At 34.6% G+C, this 20,662-nt stretch overlaps 1 protein-coding gene across 1 annotated transcript; it reads right to left on the bottom strand.

The window, feature by feature from the left end:
* Nucleotides 1-2,379: 2,379 nt before the first annotated feature.
* Nucleotides 2,380-9,369, bottom strand: LOC128652124 (matrix metalloproteinase-18-like). The gene is made up of 10 exons (XM_053705063.1): nt 9,209-9,369; nt 8,242-8,486; nt 7,834-7,982; nt 7,287-7,412; nt 6,903-7,064; nt 6,366-6,492; nt 5,006-5,139; nt 4,699-4,858; nt 3,902-4,005; nt 2,380-2,680 (listed from the first exon to the last, which is right to left on the bottom strand). Exons 1-10 carry the CDS (start codon nt 9,302-9,304, stop codon nt 2,580-2,582), a joined length of 1,404 nt encoding a protein of 467 aa, XP_053561038.1. The 5' UTR covers nt 9,305-9,369; the 3' UTR covers nt 2,380-2,579.
* Nucleotides 9,370-20,662: the final 11,293 nt, after the last annotated feature.

The following is a 20,662-nucleotide window of genomic DNA, read 5'->3' as shown; positions in this document are numbered from 1 at the left end:
CAGCCAATATGATTAGAGCTGCTAAAATCCTATTGGCTGTTCCAATCAGCCAATAGGATTTTAGCAGCTCTAATCGTATTGGCTGATTAAAGTCAATAGGAATGCAAGGGACGCCATCTTGGATGACCACACTTGCATTGAAAATTCAGTGTACGGCGGAGACCTATGAAGAGGATGCTCCGTGCCGGATGTCATCAGGATGGACCTGCTCCGCGCCGGATGGATAAAGATAGAAGATGCCGTCTGGATGAATACTTCTTGCCCCCTGGATGAGGACTTCGCCGGCTGGATGAAGATTGAAGAGGCTGGAAGTATCCTTCAAGTGGGACTTCATGACAGATTAGTTTTAATTTAATTTAAGATAGGGAAATTGCAATTTTAATATAAAGTTAAGGATCGTTAGGTTTAGGGGTTAATAGTTTATTTTAGTATATTTCGTTGTGGGGGGCTCTTGGTTTAGGGGTTAATAGTTTATTCAGGTATATGTTGTTGTGGGGGCTTGCGGTTTAGGGGTTAATGGGTTTATTATAGCGGCGGTGTGGGCGGACGGCAGATTAGGGGTTAATAATATTTAAATAGTGTTTGCGATGCAGGAAGACGGCAGTTTAGGGGTTAATAAGTTTATTATAGTGGCGATGATGTCGGGGAGTAGGGGTTAATACATTTTAATAGTGGCGGCGATGTCGGGAGCAGCAGATTAGGGGTCAATAAATCTATTATAGTGTTTGCGATGTGGGAGGGCCTCGGTTTAGGGGTTAAATAGTTAGTTTATGGGTGTTAGTGTACTTTGTAACACTTTAGTTATGAGTTTTATGCTACAGCTTTGTAGTGTAAAACTCATAACTACTGACTTTAGATGGCTGTACGGATCTTGTCAATATAGGCTGTACTGCTCACTTTTTGGCCTCCCAGGCAAACTCGTAATACCAGCGCTATGGGAGTCCCATTGAAAAAGGACTTTTTAAAAAGTTTGGTACTGACGTTGCGTGACAGGCTAAAAGGTGTGTGGTACACCTATATCGACAAGACTTGTAATAGCAGCGTTAGGGAAAAAGCAGGGTTATGGGCCATAACGCTGGTTTTTCAATCATAATGCAAAACTTGTAATCTAGATGTAAGTGAGGTATATATTTACTTTGTGGGTATTGTAAATAGTTACCACCTGCCGGGTATTCATGTGTTTGCATGTATTAGTGAAACATGCCTGCCTGATCTTATTTTGTGATTGTGATTTTACTTTGCTGATTGCTGTGTTATGATTTTCAATTTTTTTTTTTTTTTAAAAAAAGGGTTTATGAGAAATCATTTTGCCTTATTATCAAGGGTTCTGAATTTTTATTTCAGTAACATTAATTCAATAGGACATTCTCCTTAATAAAGACCAAAAGAACACTAAATTCAATATTCAGTTCCATATGAGATGTTTAAAGGGACACTGAACCCCATTTTTTTCTTTCATGATTCAGATAGAGCATGCAATTTTAAGCAAACTTTCTAATTTACTCCTATTATCAAATTTTATTCATTCTCTTGGAATCTAATTTGAAATGCAAGAATGTAAGCTTAGATGCCGGCCCATTTTTGGTGAAAAACCTGGGTTGTTCTGGCTGATTGGTGGATAAATTCACTCACCAATAAACAAGTGCAGTCCAGGGTCTGAACCCAAAAAATTGCTTAGATGCCTTTTTTTTTCAAATAAAGATAGCAAGAGATTGAAGAAAAATTGATAATCAGCTTAAATTAGAAAGTTGCTTAAAATTGCATGCTCTATCTGAAATACGGAAGTAAAATTTGTGTTCAGTGTCCCTTTAATAACAGGTAGTAATAAAATGTTGCAGTGTACTCGTGTTATTTATTTTGCCCATTTTTCTTGTAATTCCTTATAATCCTACAAAATGCTGTATAGTAATTGCTTGATAAGAGCAAGAGTTTACCTGCTATATCTGTTATCTTTATTTATAATTAGCCAAACAAAAGAGGCAAGTTAAAAAAAACTTAAGATACTTTTCATGGGGTGTGTCCCTGGTCTACAGAATAATTCAACACTTGTTAACAAAATTATAGTTTTAAATGCTTTTTGTGGGCAGATATTTTGCAAAGCAACGAAGATAGCTATTATGGATATATTGAAAAATATGTAAACCTCCTTTTAAAAAATGATAGTTATCAAGAGAAATATATTGAAACAAAATTCTACAAGGGAAGGTACCACAACTTAGTGCACAAATATGGCAAGTACATCTTTTAGCAAGAGAGATGGTTGGTTGTTGAGCAATAGACAGAAAAAAAACAGATTCAGAGTTACACATTGCAGAGTCATGAGAGAAAAAAAAGATGTTTTGTAAAAAATATAGATAGAAAAGGAGGCATGACAAAATGTAAAGTAAATTAACTTTTATTTTAGAAAACATATTTAAATAATAACAGTTTTAAATTAAATATATATTTATATAGACATATTACAGAACACAATAGATAATACAAAAATGAACGTAAAAAAAGATGAAGCTATTATTTTTTTTATTTTGTATTTCATTTGTATTTGTAATGTTTTCTCCTGGTTATTGTGTAGTTTCTGTTCAACAGTTTAACCAGCTGTTGCTCTTCAATAGACGTGTTACTCTCTTCTTGATTGGGTTGAATTCATATTGACGTTGTCCAGCAAAGAAATATAAAAATCCTGGAATTAAATAATATTTTTAGTTTATATAGTTTATGGACATGTTAATTTGTAACAAAAAAATAAATAAAATAACAATGATGAAACATGTCATATGGAGTTTTTCAGTTTAACTAAATCATGTAAGTACAAGTTAAAACAATTTTATGTGCACAGTCTACACTTTACACAGTACAATTTGTTTTGGGCAATATATGATTTCAGTTAAATTAAATATAAAAGACACGAAAACCTCGAGGGGGAGACAGAATTGGAGAGCTCTTTAAAAAGAAAGCTTATTGGATCTTCACACTTGGTACACGGAGACCAAATGGCATGAATATAGAGGGTGATCCTATTAATTTCTGGCAATAGAAATGTATGAAATGTCTTGATCACTTTCTGTGTCGATGCCCTGTGGTCTGCGGTGTGATAAAGGATTACCCACAATATATATTGAGAAGTCATAGAGCAGGGTCCTGTAACATACTATTACAAATATTCTTGTGAGGGGAACAGATGAATTTATAGTCCAGATTCAGCACCCAGATAAAGTACAAGCTGGGGCAACTAACATAGGGCTGTTGATCCTGACTATAAGATTATTATTTACACTAGTTGTTTATGTTAAAATATCAATAGTGGATAGATAATGAACATTGTCAACACACAAAAATGATGTTAAGGACCCCAAAAAAACCTGACGGTGTGAAAGTATAGGTAAACTAAATTATAAGTAACAAAGTTGTCTATTTTCAAATTGGTCTACTATTTCGTTAAATCACAAGCAATATGATTAAAGCAGGCATTAGGGCAACCAATGAGATTATGAGGGAGCGTATTTAAGCTCCACAGTTGTTACTAACAATTGAGTCTATGATTAAGGCTGTGTTATAACCTTTTTTTTTATCTAATATGTGAGACATTTTTTTATTGAGCAGAAATAAAAAACATTTACTTTTAGCAGTTCAGTTTTTGTTTTTCTACGAAAACCTCTTGATCACACTGAGAGTTATTAACTTGTATACAGTAAGAAAAAATAGTAATTGGGAAGGTAATTAATATAAATTAATTATATTTGAGTTTGATTTTAAAGGGACATAGAAGTCTACATTTATTTTCAACAGACTCTGTATTAGACTAAATTCAGTAGATTATACATACAGAAGTATGATAAGTGGGTAGTTTAGTTGGAGATTGCAGGGATATCATAAGGGTGTACATTTCTTCTATTTTACCTACCCTTTGATTGAAAGGCAGCTTGAACTTTGTTTCCAATACCAGGGAATCCATCAATGATTTTCTTAGGGGAATCCTTATCCATTATATTGTTCTTCTCATCATAACTGCAAAAGGAAATATAGATTTTTAATAGATATTATTAATATATTAATATATATATTATTGTTCCCCAAACATTGTAGTTATTTAGTTAAACAAAATGGAAAGCAGATTTATTTGATTTAATTCCGTGTGTAAATAGTCATAGATATTTATAAAGAATTAGATCAGTGAGAAAATAGTTTTTAACGGATCACTAAGGCTACTAAGAATATTAGTTAGTTAGAAAAGTGTAAATTGCACAGATTGGAGTCTTAATCCCAAATATGTATTACAATAATTATATACAATCCTTTAAGGGACAGTAAGGTCATAATTAACATTCATGACTTTAAACAACTTTCCAATTAACTTCCATTATTTAATTTGCTTCATTCTCTTGTTATCCTTTGTTTAAGGGTTTATCTAGGTAAGCTCAGGAGAAGCAAAGCACCTGGGAGCTAGTTGCTGATTGGTGGCTGCATATATAAACTGATTGTCATTGGCTCATCCATATGTTCAGTTAGAAACCAGTAGTGCATTTTTGCTCCTTCAACAAATTTTACTAAGGGAATGAAGCAAATTTTATAATATAAGTCAACTGGAAAGTTCTTTAAAATTGTATGTTCTATCTAAATCATGAAAGAATAATGTTGGGTTTCATGTCCGTTTAATTCTAAAAAAGAAAAGAAAGAAATAAAGAAAGATATTAGCCTTACCTGTAATACTTATCAGCTACAAAGAAGTATGTCTTTCCGGTATGATCACTGTGGACAGCTGCGTCAATCCTCTTAACAGTCCGTGGGAATCCCAGTTCATAGATACTCTTGGGAAAATCTTTCAAAATATCAAATCCACTCAGAGCCCAGTATTTAGTTCCTTAAGAAGAAAAAAATGAAAATTCCATACAAAAGTTATTATTATGGAAATGGTCTTCTATACATTATCTTAAATTGTACATAAAACAAATGTTATCAGTTTTCTCCAACAATGTATAGGTCAGTTAGTTCAAATTCCAACATGTACCTTTAAAGAGAAGAACTTGGTCTTTCTCCACCCTTTCATAGGCAGCATGAATGCCAGATGGGAGAGACGGCCAGAATGTTGTGATCAAATGTTGCTCAATTTCCGAGTTCTGTGTAATTTTGCGCCAAAATGTTCTATTTGGAAGAATTGAAATAAGCAGGTTTAGAAAAGGAATTGATGCATTAATATAAATTGACTACACATACAAGTATAATTATATTTTATCAACATAAATGTTGTATCTATTTAATCAGACATTATAAGATTTTCTGTTCCATGTAAAAAAGGCTTCCTCTTCTCTACTAATATTGCTGTGGGAATCGTTCCTCTCAGCCAGGGAGTATCTTCATAGTACAATCAATTTAATTTGTATACAAATAATATTTTAACACAGCAATAGCTATTTTATAACATATGGGGGCCACATAAGGGATATGAAAAACAAAATGTTTCTTTCAGATAGAGAATACAATTTTAAACAACTTTCCAGTTTACTTCTATTTTCTAATTTGCTTTATTCTATTGGTATAATTTGTTGAAGAAACATCAATGCACATGGGTGAGCTAATAACATGAGGCATATATGTGCAGCCACCAATCAGCATCTTCTGAGCCTACCTATGTATCCTTTTCATCAAAGGATACCAAGAGAACAAAACAAATTAGATAACAGAAGTAAATTGGAAAGTTGTTTAAATTGCGTGTTGTCTCATGAAAGAAAAAAAATGTGTTTCATGTCCCTTTAAGAGCTGCATACAAAAGAATAAAACAGAAATAATAATATATTTCTCAAATGTCCATGTAGATGCTGTCAGATTTAGGTAGGGTTTTATTGTCACTTCCTCATTGCCTCTCCAGAGAGCACTTGTGAGTTATTTGCTTGGTCATCTGAAGTCCCAAAAGCACACATTAAAGGGGCCATGTGTCCCATAGGCCTCAATATTTTAACACCTTTAATTGCTGCTCTTTTATATACATATATCATTTTATTATAATAAAACAACTTAATCATTGTATTCAACACCATGATATTTGATGTTTTGCTATATAATGCATGTTTTTCTCTGTATATTAATAGACTGTTTTATACATACTACATGGGCAGCTGACACCATTTTACCAAACATGTACTCAAAACTTATATATGAAAAATGACTATATATATATATATATATATATATATATATAGATAGATAGATAGATAGTTTGTTGTTTCTATCTATCCATTATTATCAGTGTGTGTGTGTGTATATATATATATATATAGAGAGAGAGAGAGAGAGAGAGAGAGAGAGAGAGCGAAAGAGAGAGAGAGAGAGAGAGAGAGACATCTGCTGTGCCTAGAATGACTTGAGCTTACTTTTCTTTGAAGAACAATATTTCTCCTCGGAGAGTGGTCACTGCATCAAAAGTTATATTTGTCTGACATCTTTTCGGGACATTTGTTGGTGTTGTTGGTTGAGGTTCCACAGGTTTTTCTCCTGCTCCTATAATAGTATAATAATAAATAAGTATTTGCAGTGGAAAAGGTTTGTAAAGTTCATGTGTTATTTCATAGGTTTTCACGTATTAAATATGAACATTTAATGTCTTTCAGTCTGTAATATTTTACGATGAAATTTGGGGTATTTGTCTAATATTTAATACATTTGATTTGATACATTTTCAAGCTAGTCTTTGCAATGGCTATAATTTTGTGAAGTAAGCGATCTCGTATTAGTAGTTAAAATCATTACAATATCACAGATTTTTCCATCTAAAATATAGTTACCATTAAATAATATTAGTATTTGAAACCTGTAAGACATTGTATAAAGGACAGTATTTGTGTGATAGTAATATAACCAGATGATTAAACACAAAGGGGGAATAAAGCTTAAAGGTATTTTTTTCTTACCATAAAGAGATTGAATTCCACTGATGTCATCTTGAGAAAGACTGAATTCACTGGAGTCCAGATAATGGTATGTTGGGTACATAAGAGCACTTGGATCATTAGAATGGGAAAGTCCAAGTGAATGTCCAAATTCATGAGCAGCCACAATGAACAAGTTGTATCCTTAAGAGAAAAAGTACAAATGTAAATGGTTTTCTATATCCATCTTTAAAAGAAATATCAAATGACTTTGCAAGTAAATTAACCCTTAGCTGCCCACTATCTTGAAAGTTATTTATAAATCAATGAGTTCCAATGCAAACTATCCGTAATCATTTTTTAATGGTTTAAGACGTATGATTCATATATAAGTAATTTATCAGGATAATAAATAGTCTAACTTACCAACAGAACCACTTGTCCATGTTTCATCTTCATCAAAGTGGGCATCTCCACCGATTCCATTCCCAGGTGCAAAAGCATGCGCCAAAGTACCATGTTGTCCATCAAACGGATAGAAATCATTGTGAACTGTGAAACAATATAAGCATTATTTATTAGAATCTGATTACGGGGGACATGAAACCCAACTTTTTTCTTTCATGATATAGAAAGAACATGCAATTTTAAACAACTTTCCAATTTACTTCTAGTATCTAATTTCCTTCATTCTCTTTATATCCTTTGTTGAAAAGCATAGCTAAATAAGCCCAGTAGCTGCTGATAGGTGGCTGCACATAGATGTCTCCTGTGATTGGCTCACCCATGTGCATTGCTATTTCTTCAACAAAGGATATCTAAAGATGAAGCAAATGATATAGAAGCAAATTGAAAACTTTTTTTAGCTGAATCATGAAAGAAAATGCTGTGTTTCATGTCCCTTAAACTTTTTATACTTTTAGGATGTCAATACAGAGTATATCTTTTTTTGCATATTTATTTTGATAACTACCTTGTGCTGCAAATGAAATTTCAATGTCGGAGGCTCCATCATAAACTCTAGTGAAGATTAAAGGGGTAACATCACTCCAGACCTTGAATGCTTGTGCAATGGCTCTGTCCACTTCCGCTCGGGTCATATCTGGTGTGTAGTTCAAAATTCTAACCCAGAAAAAATAAACAGTCACTATTATAATTCCAAATGTAACTTGCACAGACAAAATACCCTCTTTGTTTTATAAGATACATTTCTAATGCAACATACGAAGTAATGAAGGACAATTTTTATGACCTCATCCTTAGAAGACCATACTGTTGGCTTCAACCATTAAAGGTTTTTAGTAACAAAAATCACTGATTTAGTTAAATAATTTCAGCTGTTTATAAGGAAAATTGAGCTCTTCATAGTTTGATATCTTACCTGTATGTCACATCCTTCTTCTTCCATGATGGGTTGCCAGGGAAAAGACTGTACTGACCGACATCTGTTACGCCACATCTAGGCTGCTGCATCATTTCTATGGTATCTTCGTCCAACTTTCCAGTCACCTCTAAGCCAAAGAATTCCTGCATTTCCCGTATTTTTTCAGTAAATGGATTGTTGCTCTTCTTTCTTGACTGTTTAAGTCCATCAGTCTTAAGATTGTAGAATTTCTTTAGGTATTCCTGAAAAAACGTGAAAAGGAAATGATCAAATTTGTAATTTCTATTCTCTTCTTAATTCCACATTAACTTTACAGATATTATAAACTTTACATATATAAATGTTTATGATGATTAGAAATGTTTATGCTTGCGTTTTTTTGTGTGAAATGACTAAGTCCTGTTGTTGGTTTATTTTTTCATCTACTGTGCTAAATATATTTAAATGTGTTCTGTATTTAGATAAAGGGGAGTGCTAGACAAGATTTTATTTTATGTGATGAAATTATAAAAACAGCTATTAAGTAACTAAAATATGTTGCATTAAAAAATGTTGGGTAAAGCTTCTTAAATTCAAATTGAAAACAGCAGAAAATACTTGTGCACAAATGGTCACTGCTTGATAGGGATAACTATCCCACCTATATGTGTAAACAAACACCCACAAGTATAAAAACAAAAAGTAATATTAGCCACCAAAAGTATATCCATGTAAACAAAAATAAATAAATAAATGCATACAATGCAATACAACATAAAATATTGTATTTTAGCTTTAACTTGGAACAATCCCTCTAGTTTCTATAGCACAAACAGTACAATTATTAGTAACATTATTTCAGCTTGTTAATAATTTAAAAAGAGCAACTTAAAAAAAAAAAGGTATTAGGGATCACTAACTATAAACTTTTTCAAATTAAATAAAGAATATATTCTGAAGGCCAAGGGGGTAAATATATACTTACTTCAGCAAATTTGGCCTGATCGTCAATTTCTGTAACTGCGGGAAAAGCATTACAGTATGTCACTGCCAGTAGCAATATGAGTATTAAGCTCTTCATTTCTAGGTTGATTCTGTAATTCAATCCTAAAATATCTTTCCAGAAGCTCTCTGCTTTCCTCTGATTTTCTGTGTCCCGTACATGACTTTATATAGCACCTAGCTGCTTCAACAAGTCTCAAAAAAATGACTCATTCTTTACAACTTCCTTCAAATCACTGCTTCAAGGAAAATAAGTAAAATGTTTTCATTACCAAAAGCCTATGACACAACACATACAAATTAAAACCCATGGTGTTGCAATCATACATGATTAATGTCCAGGAAGGGGTTTTCAGAATTAAAAAAAAAAATCATGCAGAATCAATTTATGTTGTCAGGTGTAGATATCCTGACCATATAATATTGTTATAATAAATTATTGCATTACAAATGAATTGGAAGTACTGGTATCAAAAGATATATGGTATAAAATTAGTTGTTCCAAAACATAAGTAATCTTTTTGCGCGAGCGGTTTAACTTGTGTATTACAAGTTTAAAGTAAAACTTTTACACGCAAGCGAAACCCGACACGTGCTATCTAAAAGACTTTGGATATCACGACCATGTAAACTTATTCTCCCTATAGGCTTTAATGGAGAGCGCAGAAGAAAAAAACCTAACAGTTATCGCTTGTGCTCTAACCAAATAGTTCTTAATAATTTTACATTTAATTAATATTTAACATTCCAATGTTCTTCCCATACAGGAAAATGTTTTTATTTTTATTTTAAATAGATAATTCTGTATATATTTATATATACCTATACTTATATATCTTATTTCTCTAGATTTATAGGTATATATATATATATATATATATATATATTACATTAACATCAGATATGTATATAGAAATATATATTTAATAATAAAACATTCTTTTTGTATATAAAGAACATTGGAATGTAAAGTATGCGTAACAAGCTTTGGGTTTCACTCTTACTTCTAACGTGGTGTCGGGTTAGTGCACATGAAGAATTAGTTATCTTAAGGAGAGTTATGTAACAATTAAATATAAAATATTGAAAAATATTAATAATAATTATAATCAAAAACTATACATATATATATATATATATATATATATATATATATATATATATATATATATATATATATATATATATTTATATTCTATGTAATTTTTAGAATTTTTTAGTACATCTATAATAATTATTAATATTTGACAATATTTTATATTTAATAAATACATAATGCACCTTAACATAACTCGGGTTAACGGGTTAGTGTGCATAAAGAATTAGTATACTCTTGTATGGTTTGCGCACATAAACCCGACAGGAGTACACAAATTCTTCATGTGCACTAACCTGACATGAGTTATATTAATGTCCTTTATGTATTTATTAAATATAAAATATTGAACTATATTAATAATTAATGTAAATATATTTTGTTAGCGCACCACTAGTAATCTAGACCTATGAAGGCAAAAATAGGTGTAAGTAGATGGATTTTATGAGAGGGTAAATATCAGGGGTAAGTAGAGAGCAGGTTTGGCTACAAAACTGGGGATTTTAGATGTTGGAATGATGATAGAGAGTTTTAGGGCCAGATTACAAGTGTAACGCTAAATATCGCTTTCTTGAATGTGCGCTGGTATTACAAGTTAATAGCAATGCGAAAGCAAGCTCGCATTCACATTGCTGGGAAGCATTGTGCTCATGAAAGCATGCTTCCATAGGCTCCAGAGATGGCATCAGAACCTCGTGCAGCAAAGGGGTAAGTAGTGCAGCGACGGCTGCATGTTTTTAAATATATATGTATATGATTATATACATAAATATTTATGTGTTAATACATATATAAAAGTTCAAAGAATAGCAGCACTCCAACAGGTAATATTTACCAAATCTTTAATGCAGCCAGGAGCACAAAAAACAGCAGCAACGTTTCGGACTACATGTCCTTAATCATGCTATACATACATCACTTCCTCTTTCACCTTATATACCCTAAAGGACACACCCATCTTACATCAATTAACTCTCAATATACCACAAGCATTTTTAGATTTTTTACATGACATATGCAGATATCCTATCAATTTACTTAAAATTACTATATACACAATATCACATCTTCACTTTTTCTAAGCAAAAAAGAAATGAATACAATACACAGTCATTTGGAGAAATCAATATATATCAAAAAACAAAAAATATTTTTAATGTTTTACAAAAATTCAAAATCTGTAAATGTGTAGTAATAACTATTCTATGAGAATGACATTCTCAAAGAATAACTTCCTCAGTCATTAGTAAACAACTCTACTTTTCATTAAATATATCAAAATTTCAAGTACAGTCTTTCATAAAAATACTGACAGGTCATAATCCTTATTCATACCCATTGGTGCTAACGAGTTCAAATTAAATATCCAGAATGCCTCTCTTTGTTTAAGGTACTGCTCTCTATCACCCCCTCGTCTACAAGGGGGAATATGCTCTATTACTTGGAATCTAAGTTGACTGACTCCATGTTGGGCCTCTAAAAAAATGAGCAGCTACTGGGGATTTTAGTTTTTTTCTCCTAATACTCGACTTATGCTCAGTGATCCTATCCCTAACCCTACGGGTCATTTCACCAATGTAAATAAGCCCACATGGGCATTTAAGGAGATATTTTACAAAGTCAGTATTACAGGTCATAAAATCTTTAATCCAAAACTTTTTCCCAGATTGAGGATGAACAAAATTTGGCCCCTTAATCATGTTGTTACAATGTGAGCATCCCAGACAGGGGTAACAACCCCTATTTCTTTCTGTTATATAATTTAACCTGTTTGTTTTCGCAGTGCCAATATCAGATTTCACCAAGGTGTCTCTCAAATTAACCCCTATGGCTGGGCGACATTGGAAGCATATTGCAATTTGCAGAGACATTAAGTTCAGTAACATTAAATATTAAATTTACATTGGTCTATAGTGAGGAGAGTTTAGCATTCTTAGACACCCTGGTGATTAAAGAGAATGGAAGAATTAGGGTGGACCTATGCAAAAAAAGCACCAATAGAAATGATCTACTATTGGCAAGTAGTGCTCATCCTCAGTCCTTAAACAATTCCCTTCCCAAAAGTCAATTTTTGCAGGTTCGCCGCAATGTGTCAGATGACAAAAGAAGTGAAGAAAGACTTAGGGAAATGGGGAATCTCTTTATGGACAGAGGATATGACAGGCGCAGAGAAGTCTTTATCCAGCCGCCTGGATGAAGACTTCTCGCCACTTGGAAGAGGACTTCGCCACCGGGATGAAGATTGAAGAGGCCGCCTGGATAAAGACTTCTCAGCGCCTGGATGAGGACTTCACTGCTGGGATGAAGATTGTTCAAGAGGGACTTCAAAAACTGTAAGTGGATCCTCGGGTATTAGTGTTAGTGGGGTTTTTTAGGTTTTTTTGGGTGTTTTTTTTGTTGCTTAGGGTTTGGGCTTGTAAAAGAGCTTTTCAGGGCAATGGGTAGCTTAGTTATTTTTAGAGTTAGGTTTTTTATTTTGGGGGGTTGGTTGGGTGGTGGGTTTTACTGTTGGGGGTCTTTGTATTTTTTTTACAGGTAAAGGAGCTGTTTAACTTTGGGCAATGCCCTACAAAAGGCCCTTTTAAGGGATATTGGTAGTTTGTTTTAGGCTAGGTTTTTTTTTTATTTTGGATGAGCTTTTTTATTATTATTATATATTAGGTATAATTCTTTTTTATTTTTGATAATTTCGTTTGTTATTTTTCGTAATTTAGTGTTTGTTATTTATTGTAATTTAGTCTTTTTTATTTTTTGTATTTAGATACTTTGTAATTTTTAGAGTAGTGTTAGGATTTTTTAATGTGTATTTTAGTTTAAATTAATTGGTAGTTAGTTTAATTTTAGTTTAATAATTATATTAGTTTAATTGCTAGTTTAAATTTATGGCTAGATTATAAATCTTGCGTTAGGCTTAAAAAGCAGCGTTGGCCGGTCCCAACGCTGCTTTTTAACGCCCGCTGGTATTACGAGTCTTGAAGGTACAGGTGTACCGCTCACTTTTTTGGCCAGACTCGGAAATACCGTAAATCCACTTACGTCAATTGCGTATCCTATATTTTCAATGGGACTTGCATTGCACTGGTATTACGAGTCTGACAAAAAGTGAGCGGTACACCCTCTCCTGTCAAGACTGGTACTGCATTTAAAAGTCAGTAGTTAAGAGTTTTACACTACAACGCCGTAGCATAAAACTCTTAACTAAAGTGCTAAAAAGTACACTAACACCCATAAACTACCTATTAACCCCTAAACCGAGTCCCTCCCACATCGCAAACACTAAAATAAAAAATGTAACCCCTAATCTGCCGAACCGGACATCGCCGCCACTATAATAAATATATTAACCCCTAAACCGCCGCACTCCCGCATCGCAAACACTATTTCAATATTATTAAGCCCTAATCTGCCGGCCCTAACATTGCCGCCACCTACCTACATTTATTAACCCCTAATCTGCCGCCCCCAACGTCGCCGCCACTATAATAAAGTTATTAAACCCTAACCCCACCTAACTTAAATATAATTTAAATAAATCTAAATAAAATTACTACAATAAACTAAATAATTCCTATTTAAAACTGAATACTTACCTATAAAATAAACCATAAGATAGCTACAATATAACTAATAGTTACATTGTAGCTAGCTTAGGGTTTATTTTTATTTTACAGGCAAGTTTGTGTTTATTTTAACTAGGTACAATAGTTATTAAATAGTTATTAACTATTTAATAACTACCTAGTTAAAATAAAGACAAATTTACCTGTAAAATAAAACCTAACCTAAGTTACAATTACACCTAACACTACAATTAAATTAATTACCTAAATTAAATACAATTAATTACAATTAAATAAAAGTATCTAAAGTACAAAAAAAAACACAACATTAAATTACAGAAAATAATAAAGAAATTACAAGATTTTTAAACTAATTACACCTAATCTAATTCCCCTAACAAAATTAGACATCCTCTTCTTACGACGGCTAAACACAGAATGAAGGTTCCTTTAAATGACGTCATCCAAGATGGCGTCCCTTCAATTCCGATTGGCTGATAGAATTCTATCAGCCAATTAGAATTAAGGTAGAAAAAATCCTATTGGCTGATGCAATCAGCCAATAGGATTGAGCTGGCATTCTATTGGCTGTTCCAATAAGCCAATAGAATGCCAGTTCAATCCTATTGGCTGATTGCATCAGCCAATAGGATTTTTTCTACCTTAATTCCAATTGGCTGATAGAATTCTATCAGCGAATCGGAATTGAAGGGACGCCATATTGGATGACGTCATTTAAAGGAACCTTCATTCTGTGTTAAGCCGTCGGAAGAAGAGGATGCTACGCGTCGGATGTCTTGAAGATGGACCCGCTCCGCGCCGGATGGATGAAGATAGAAGATGCCAACTGGATGAAGACTTCTGCCCGTCTGGAGGACCACTTCGCCCGGCTTGGATGAAGACTTCTCCCGGCTTAGTTGAGGACTTCGGCCCGGTTGGGTGAAGACGTCTCCCGGTAAGGTGATCTTCAGGGGGTTAGTGTTAGTTTTTTTTAAGGGGGATTGGGTGGGTTTTAAAGTAGGGTTGGTTGTGTGGGTGGTGGGTTTTAATGTTGGGGGGGGAATTGTAACAATTTTTTCAGGTAAAAGAGCTGATTACTTTGGGGCAATGCCCCGCAAAAGACCCTTTTAAGGGCTATTTGTAATTTAGTGTAGGGTAGGGCTTTTTTATTTTGTTAGGGGGATTAGATTAGGTGTTATTAGTTTAAAAATCTTGCAATTTGTTTATTATTTTCTGTAATTTAGTGTTTGTTTTTTTTGTACTTTAGATAATTTTATTTAATTGTTATTAATTGTATTTAATTTAGGTAATTAATTTAATTGTAGCATAGTGTTAGGTGTAATTGTAACTTAGGTTAGGTTTTATTTTACAGGTAAATTTGTCTTTATTTTAACTAGGTAGTTATTAAATAGTTAATAACCATTTAATAACTATTGTACTTAGTTAAAATAAATACAAAGTTGCCTGTAAAATAAAAATAAACCCTAAGCTAGCTACAATGTAACTATTAGTTATATTGTAGCTAGCTTAGGGTTTATTTTATAGGTAAGTATTTAGTTTTAAATAGGAATTATTTAGTTAATTATAGTAATTTTAATTATATTTAAGTTAGGGGGTGTTAGGGTTAGGGTTAGACTTAGGTTTAGAGGTTAATACCTTTATTATAGTGGTGGCAATGTTGGGGGCGGCAGAGTAGGGGTTAATAAATGTAGTTAGGTTGCGGTAACATTGGGGGCGGCAGATTAGGGGTTAATAAATATAATGTAGGTGTCGGCGATGTTGAGGGCAGCAGATTAGGGGTTCATACATATAATGTAGGTGGCGGCGGTGTCCGGAGCGGCAGATTTGGGGTTAATAATATAATGTAGGTGGCGGCGATTAATTAGGGGTTAATAAGTGTAAGATTAGGGGTGTTTAGACTCTGGGTTCATGTTAGGGTGTTAGGTGTAGACATAACTTTTATTTCCCCATAGGAATCAATGGGGCTGTGTTAGTAAATGCTGCTTTTTTGCAGGTGTTAGGTTTTTTTTCAGCCGACTCTCCCCCATTGATTCCTATGGGGAAATCGTGCACGAGCACGTTCAGCCAGCTCACCGCTAACGTAAGCAGCGCTGGTATTGAGGTGAGATGTGGAGCAAAATTTTGCTCTACAATCACTTTTTTGCAGTTAACGCCGGGTTTGTAAAAACCCGTAATACTAGCGCTCTCTGTAAGTGAGCGGTGAGCATAAACTGCTCATTAGCACCGCACAGCCTCTAACGCAAAACTTGTAATCTAGGTGTTAGTTTTTTTAATTTGACAGGTAAGTTTTAATTTAATTTAAGATAGGGAAATTGTAATTTTAATATAAAGTTAGGGGGGCGCTAGGTTTAGGGGATACTAGTTTAATTTAGTTTATTGCTAAGTGGGTGCTTTCAGTTTAGGGGTTAATAGTTTACTTTAGTATATTTCGTTGTGGGGGGCTTGCAGTTTAGGGGTTAATAGGTTTATTATAGTGGCGGCGGTGTAGGGCTTAATAACTTTAGTATAGTGGGGGCGATGTCTGGGAGCAGCGTAATAGGGGTTAATATTTTTTTAAGTGGCGGCGATATCGGGAGCGGAAAATTAGGGGTTAATAAATTTATTATAGTGTTTGTGATGCGGGAGGGCCTCAGTTTAGGGGTTAATAGGTAGTTTATGGGTGTTTAGTGTACTTTGTAACAGTTTAGTTATGTTTTATGTTACAGATTTGTAGCATAAAACTTATAACTGCTGCTTTTAGATGGCGTTACAGATCTTTTTGTTTTAGGCTGTAATGCAGGTTTTTTGGCCTCAATGCAAAACTCGTAATGGCAGCACTATGGGAATCCCATTAAAAACGTAATTTTTACGAGTGCGGTACTGATGTTGCGTTACAGGCTAAAAGGCTTCCGGTACACCTATACCGACAAGACTCATAATGGCTGCGGTTCTGTTTTAACGCTGAAAATTCAATATATTCAGCGTAAAAGGCGATCACACAACTCGTAATCTAGCTATTAGTTATTTGAGTTGTGGGGGGTTGGAGGTTTAGGAGTTAATAGGTTAATTAGGTTTATTACAGTGTGGGGGTTTGGTGGTTTAGGGGTTAATAGGTTAATTAGATTTATTGTGATGTGGGGGGTTGGTGGTTTAGGAGTTAATAGGTTAATTAGATTTATTGCGATGTGGGGGTTTGTCGGTTTAGGGGTTAATATGTTAATAAGGTTTATTGCGATGTGGGGGTTTGTCGGTTTAGGGGTTAATATGTTAATTAGGTTTATTGCGATGTGGGGGGTTGGCGGTTTAGGGGTTAATATTTTAATTATGCTATTTGCGGATTAGGGGTTAATTATTTTATTATTTTGCGATGTTGACGGTTTCAGTATTTGTTAATACTTTGTGCGGGAGGTTAGTTTTTTTGTTATACTTCTTGCGGCCGGTTAGTTTTTTTTTATTTCTTGTGGACGGTTATGTGTTTTTTTGTTGTTTCATTCAGGTGGTTGCTTTTTTTTTTTTAATGCTTTGTTTGCGTACGCTGTATCCAGGTTGATTCCGTAAATGGCAGGGTGATGAAAGAATCCACCTTCTTTCACCACCCTGACATTTTCGGAATCCACCAGGATGCAGCCTCGCGCAGCCAACATTCCTTTGAGAATGCGTGCGCAACTGGCGATGGACGCGTTACAAACGCGATTATAGTATAGATAGGAGGAGTGTTTGGTGTTATTACATTATAGTTTGCTTCAGTGGCTAATTTTTCTCAATCCTGAGATTACTGCTTGGTACATTTAAAGCAATTACATATGTTCTTAAACTATGGCTCACAGTGAATCTATTTGATAAAGGTACCAGTTAAAGGGATACTGAAGCCAAATTTTTTCTTTCGTGATTCAGATAGAGCATGCAATTTTAAGCAACTTTCTAATTTACTCCTATTATCACATTTTCTTAATTCTCTTGGTATCTTTATTTGAAATTCAAGAATGTAAGTTTAGATTCCGGACCATTTTTGGTGAACAACCTGGGTTGTTCTTGCTAATTGGTGGATAATCTCACCCACCAATAAACAAGTACTGTCCAAGGTTCTGAACCAAAAAAATAACTTAGATGCCTTCTTTTTCAAATAAAGATAGCAAGATACTGAACAAAAATTGATAATAGGAGTATATTAGAAAGTTGCTTAAAATTACATGCTCTATCTAAATCACAAAAGAAAGAAAATTGAGTTCAGTGTCCCTTTAACTACTGAAACACAATGGGTCAGTTATTATTTTAACTCTAATAAATGTTATGTTTAGTGTTTTATAATCCAGAGAGAACAGAATTTTTGCACCCTGGTTGTGATACGTTTTGGACAATCTTTACTATACTTTTGGGTACAGACTTCAATGATGTTGACTTGTTTTGCATTTATTCTTAAATTATTTTTGCTTCCACTCGATTTCATTGCATAACAAAATTGAATAGCAAACTAATGTGTTTGCTCATAAAAAGGAGGATATGGTAGTAGTTAGGAAATTGCAGTAATAGTTTACAAAATACTTTAGATTATGATTTAGAGATATTATAGAGACAGTGGGGCATATGTATCAAGCTCCGAATGGCTCGCCAGAAACAGCAGTTATGAAGCAGCAGGCGGACAGACATCGCCCCTGCTGGCGGCCTATTGGCCGTGAGTCTGCAGGGGGCGGCGTTGCACCAGCAGCTCTTGTGAGCTGCTGGTGCAATGCTGAATATGGCGAGCGTATTGCTCGCCGTATTCAGCGAGGTCTGTCGGACCTGATCCGCACTGTCGGATCAGGTCCGACAGACCTTGATACATATGCCCCAGTGTCTGTATTCTATATAAAAATATTAAATCTTTGTTAATAATTGGATTAAAAGGGTAAAAATCCAAAGATATTAGACATGAAATAATAAGTAATTTGTACGAGTTGTCTGGATCATCACCAGTTTTAGTTTTGTTTTATTGATGTTATAAAAGCCAGCTGGGATTATCCTCCTGTAGAATCTTTGTTGCTAGCATATACACAGTGTGGGCAAAAATAATTTTTCTTGAGTGTAATCAAACTTGTAAAGGTATTAACACAGATACACAAACATGCACACACTGGCACATACACTCAGAAACACACACTTACTAAGGCACACACACATACACACTCACTCAGACACACTCACATACACACACAGACACACACACTCACTCAGACACACTCACATACACACTCACACAGACACACACACACTCAGACATACTCACAAACTCACATAGACACATACATTCACTCAGACACACACTCACTCAGACATACTCACAAACTCCCATAGACACATACATTCACTCAGACACAAATATTCACACAAACACTAAACAGAGCTAAAACATTTTCCTTTTACTTCTCCCCATTTTTGACATCATGGTCGCCCTCTACCAACCAATTCGATTTTTACTCACATGCAGGTGAATTCAAAATGGCAGGGTGGGAAACCAGCTGTACACACTCTTACAATAAGGTGTTTATCTGCACACACACACACTTTAGAGGGGATGGTGAAGGAGTGCATGAGCAATGCAAGGGAGAGTAGGGGCTGGTGCATAGTAATAGCCAGAACACTCAACACTCTTTATCTAAAAGAGCACTGAGCAATTCACAAATATTTTGGAGTGTATATGTGTATGACTTCACGTGCTGTGTCACCAGGACAATGAAAATGCTTTGTAAAGAAGTACTGACTTTAACAGGGTAAGAGAAAATCAGGTAAAATTACATTATAAAATAATTGAACATAAGAAACAACAAAATCAAAAGTTTACTCTATCATAAAGTTCCTTAGTGAAGCAGATTGATCTATAATTTAATAGAATGACCCTATAAATGTTACTTTATTATAATATCTGATTAGTTCAATAGCCAACAGACTATAAATACAGAAAAAAGGGGAAAAACTATGGTTTAGAGCAGTGTTTCTCAAAAGTCTTGTAGCAAGTATTCCTAAAGGCTTACATTTCTGCCATAAGGACCCCAGCTGCAACATATAAATAATATTTGGTTAATAAAATAAAAGGGAAATACCCCAGAACGTGACATATTGGTTACAAATATATTTTTCTGTTTTAACCCCTTAATGACCAAGGATGTGCCAGGCACGTCCTCATTAGGAGGTCACTTAAAACGACCAAGGACGTGCCTGGCACGTCCTCTGTGGTTTGAAGCTCTGGAAGCGATCCTGATCGCTTTCAGCAGCTTTTAAGGTATTGCAGTGATGCCTCGATATTGAGGCATCAATACAATACCTTTTTTGGCACACCGATGTAGAGAGAGCCACTCTGTGGCCCTCTCTGCATTGGACAGCGATGGAGCCGATTGTTGGTGGGTGGGAGCAGCTGCAGGGAGGCGGGTGGGCGGTGTTCTGGTAAGAGGGCAAACTTTGGAAAACAGCGAACCATGTAACTTCCTGTGACGTTACATCAGCTGTTTCACAAATTTTGGACCTAATGCGCATGCATGCCAGCGTCATCACGTACCTGGCTGCATACGTCACTGCTAAAATATTTAGAGCTATGAAATTACGGAACTCTTTCTAGAGCGCATGCGTGGGATTTTGTATCACAAATGGTGCGCTCATGGAAAGCTGTTTCTTCAGCTCCTCGGCAATATTCGGAACTCCGCCCCCCACTGCAACTACTTCCATTACTACTAATACTGAGGAGCTGAGTCTCCGTGCTCGTGCATGAGAAATAGCCCCCCGTTTATCGCCACTGCTTCTTGTGCTGATC

This window comes from Bombina bombina, chromosome 3 (assembly GCF_027579735.1).
Source record: "Bombina bombina isolate aBomBom1 chromosome 3, aBomBom1.pri, whole genome shotgun sequence".
In the NCBI taxonomy this organism is placed as follows: domain Eukaryota; kingdom Metazoa; phylum Chordata; class Amphibia; order Anura; family Bombinatoridae; genus Bombina; species Bombina bombina.
This window is presented reverse-complemented; position numbering and strand designations above follow the sequence as displayed.

Coding starts and splice junctions, on each gene's coding strand:
- LOC128652124 (XM_053705063.1), bottom strand. CDS start 9,304: ATGAAGAGCTTAATACTCATATTGCTACTGGCAGTGACATACTGTAAT. Junction 7,413..7,833: donor AATTTCATTTGCAGCACAAG/GTAGTTATCAAA, acceptor ATTGTTTCACAG/TTCACAATGATTTCTATCCG. Junction 4,006..4,698: donor GTAGCTGATAAGTATTACAG/GTAAGGCTAATA, acceptor TTCCTTTTGCAG/TTATGATGAGAAGAACAATA.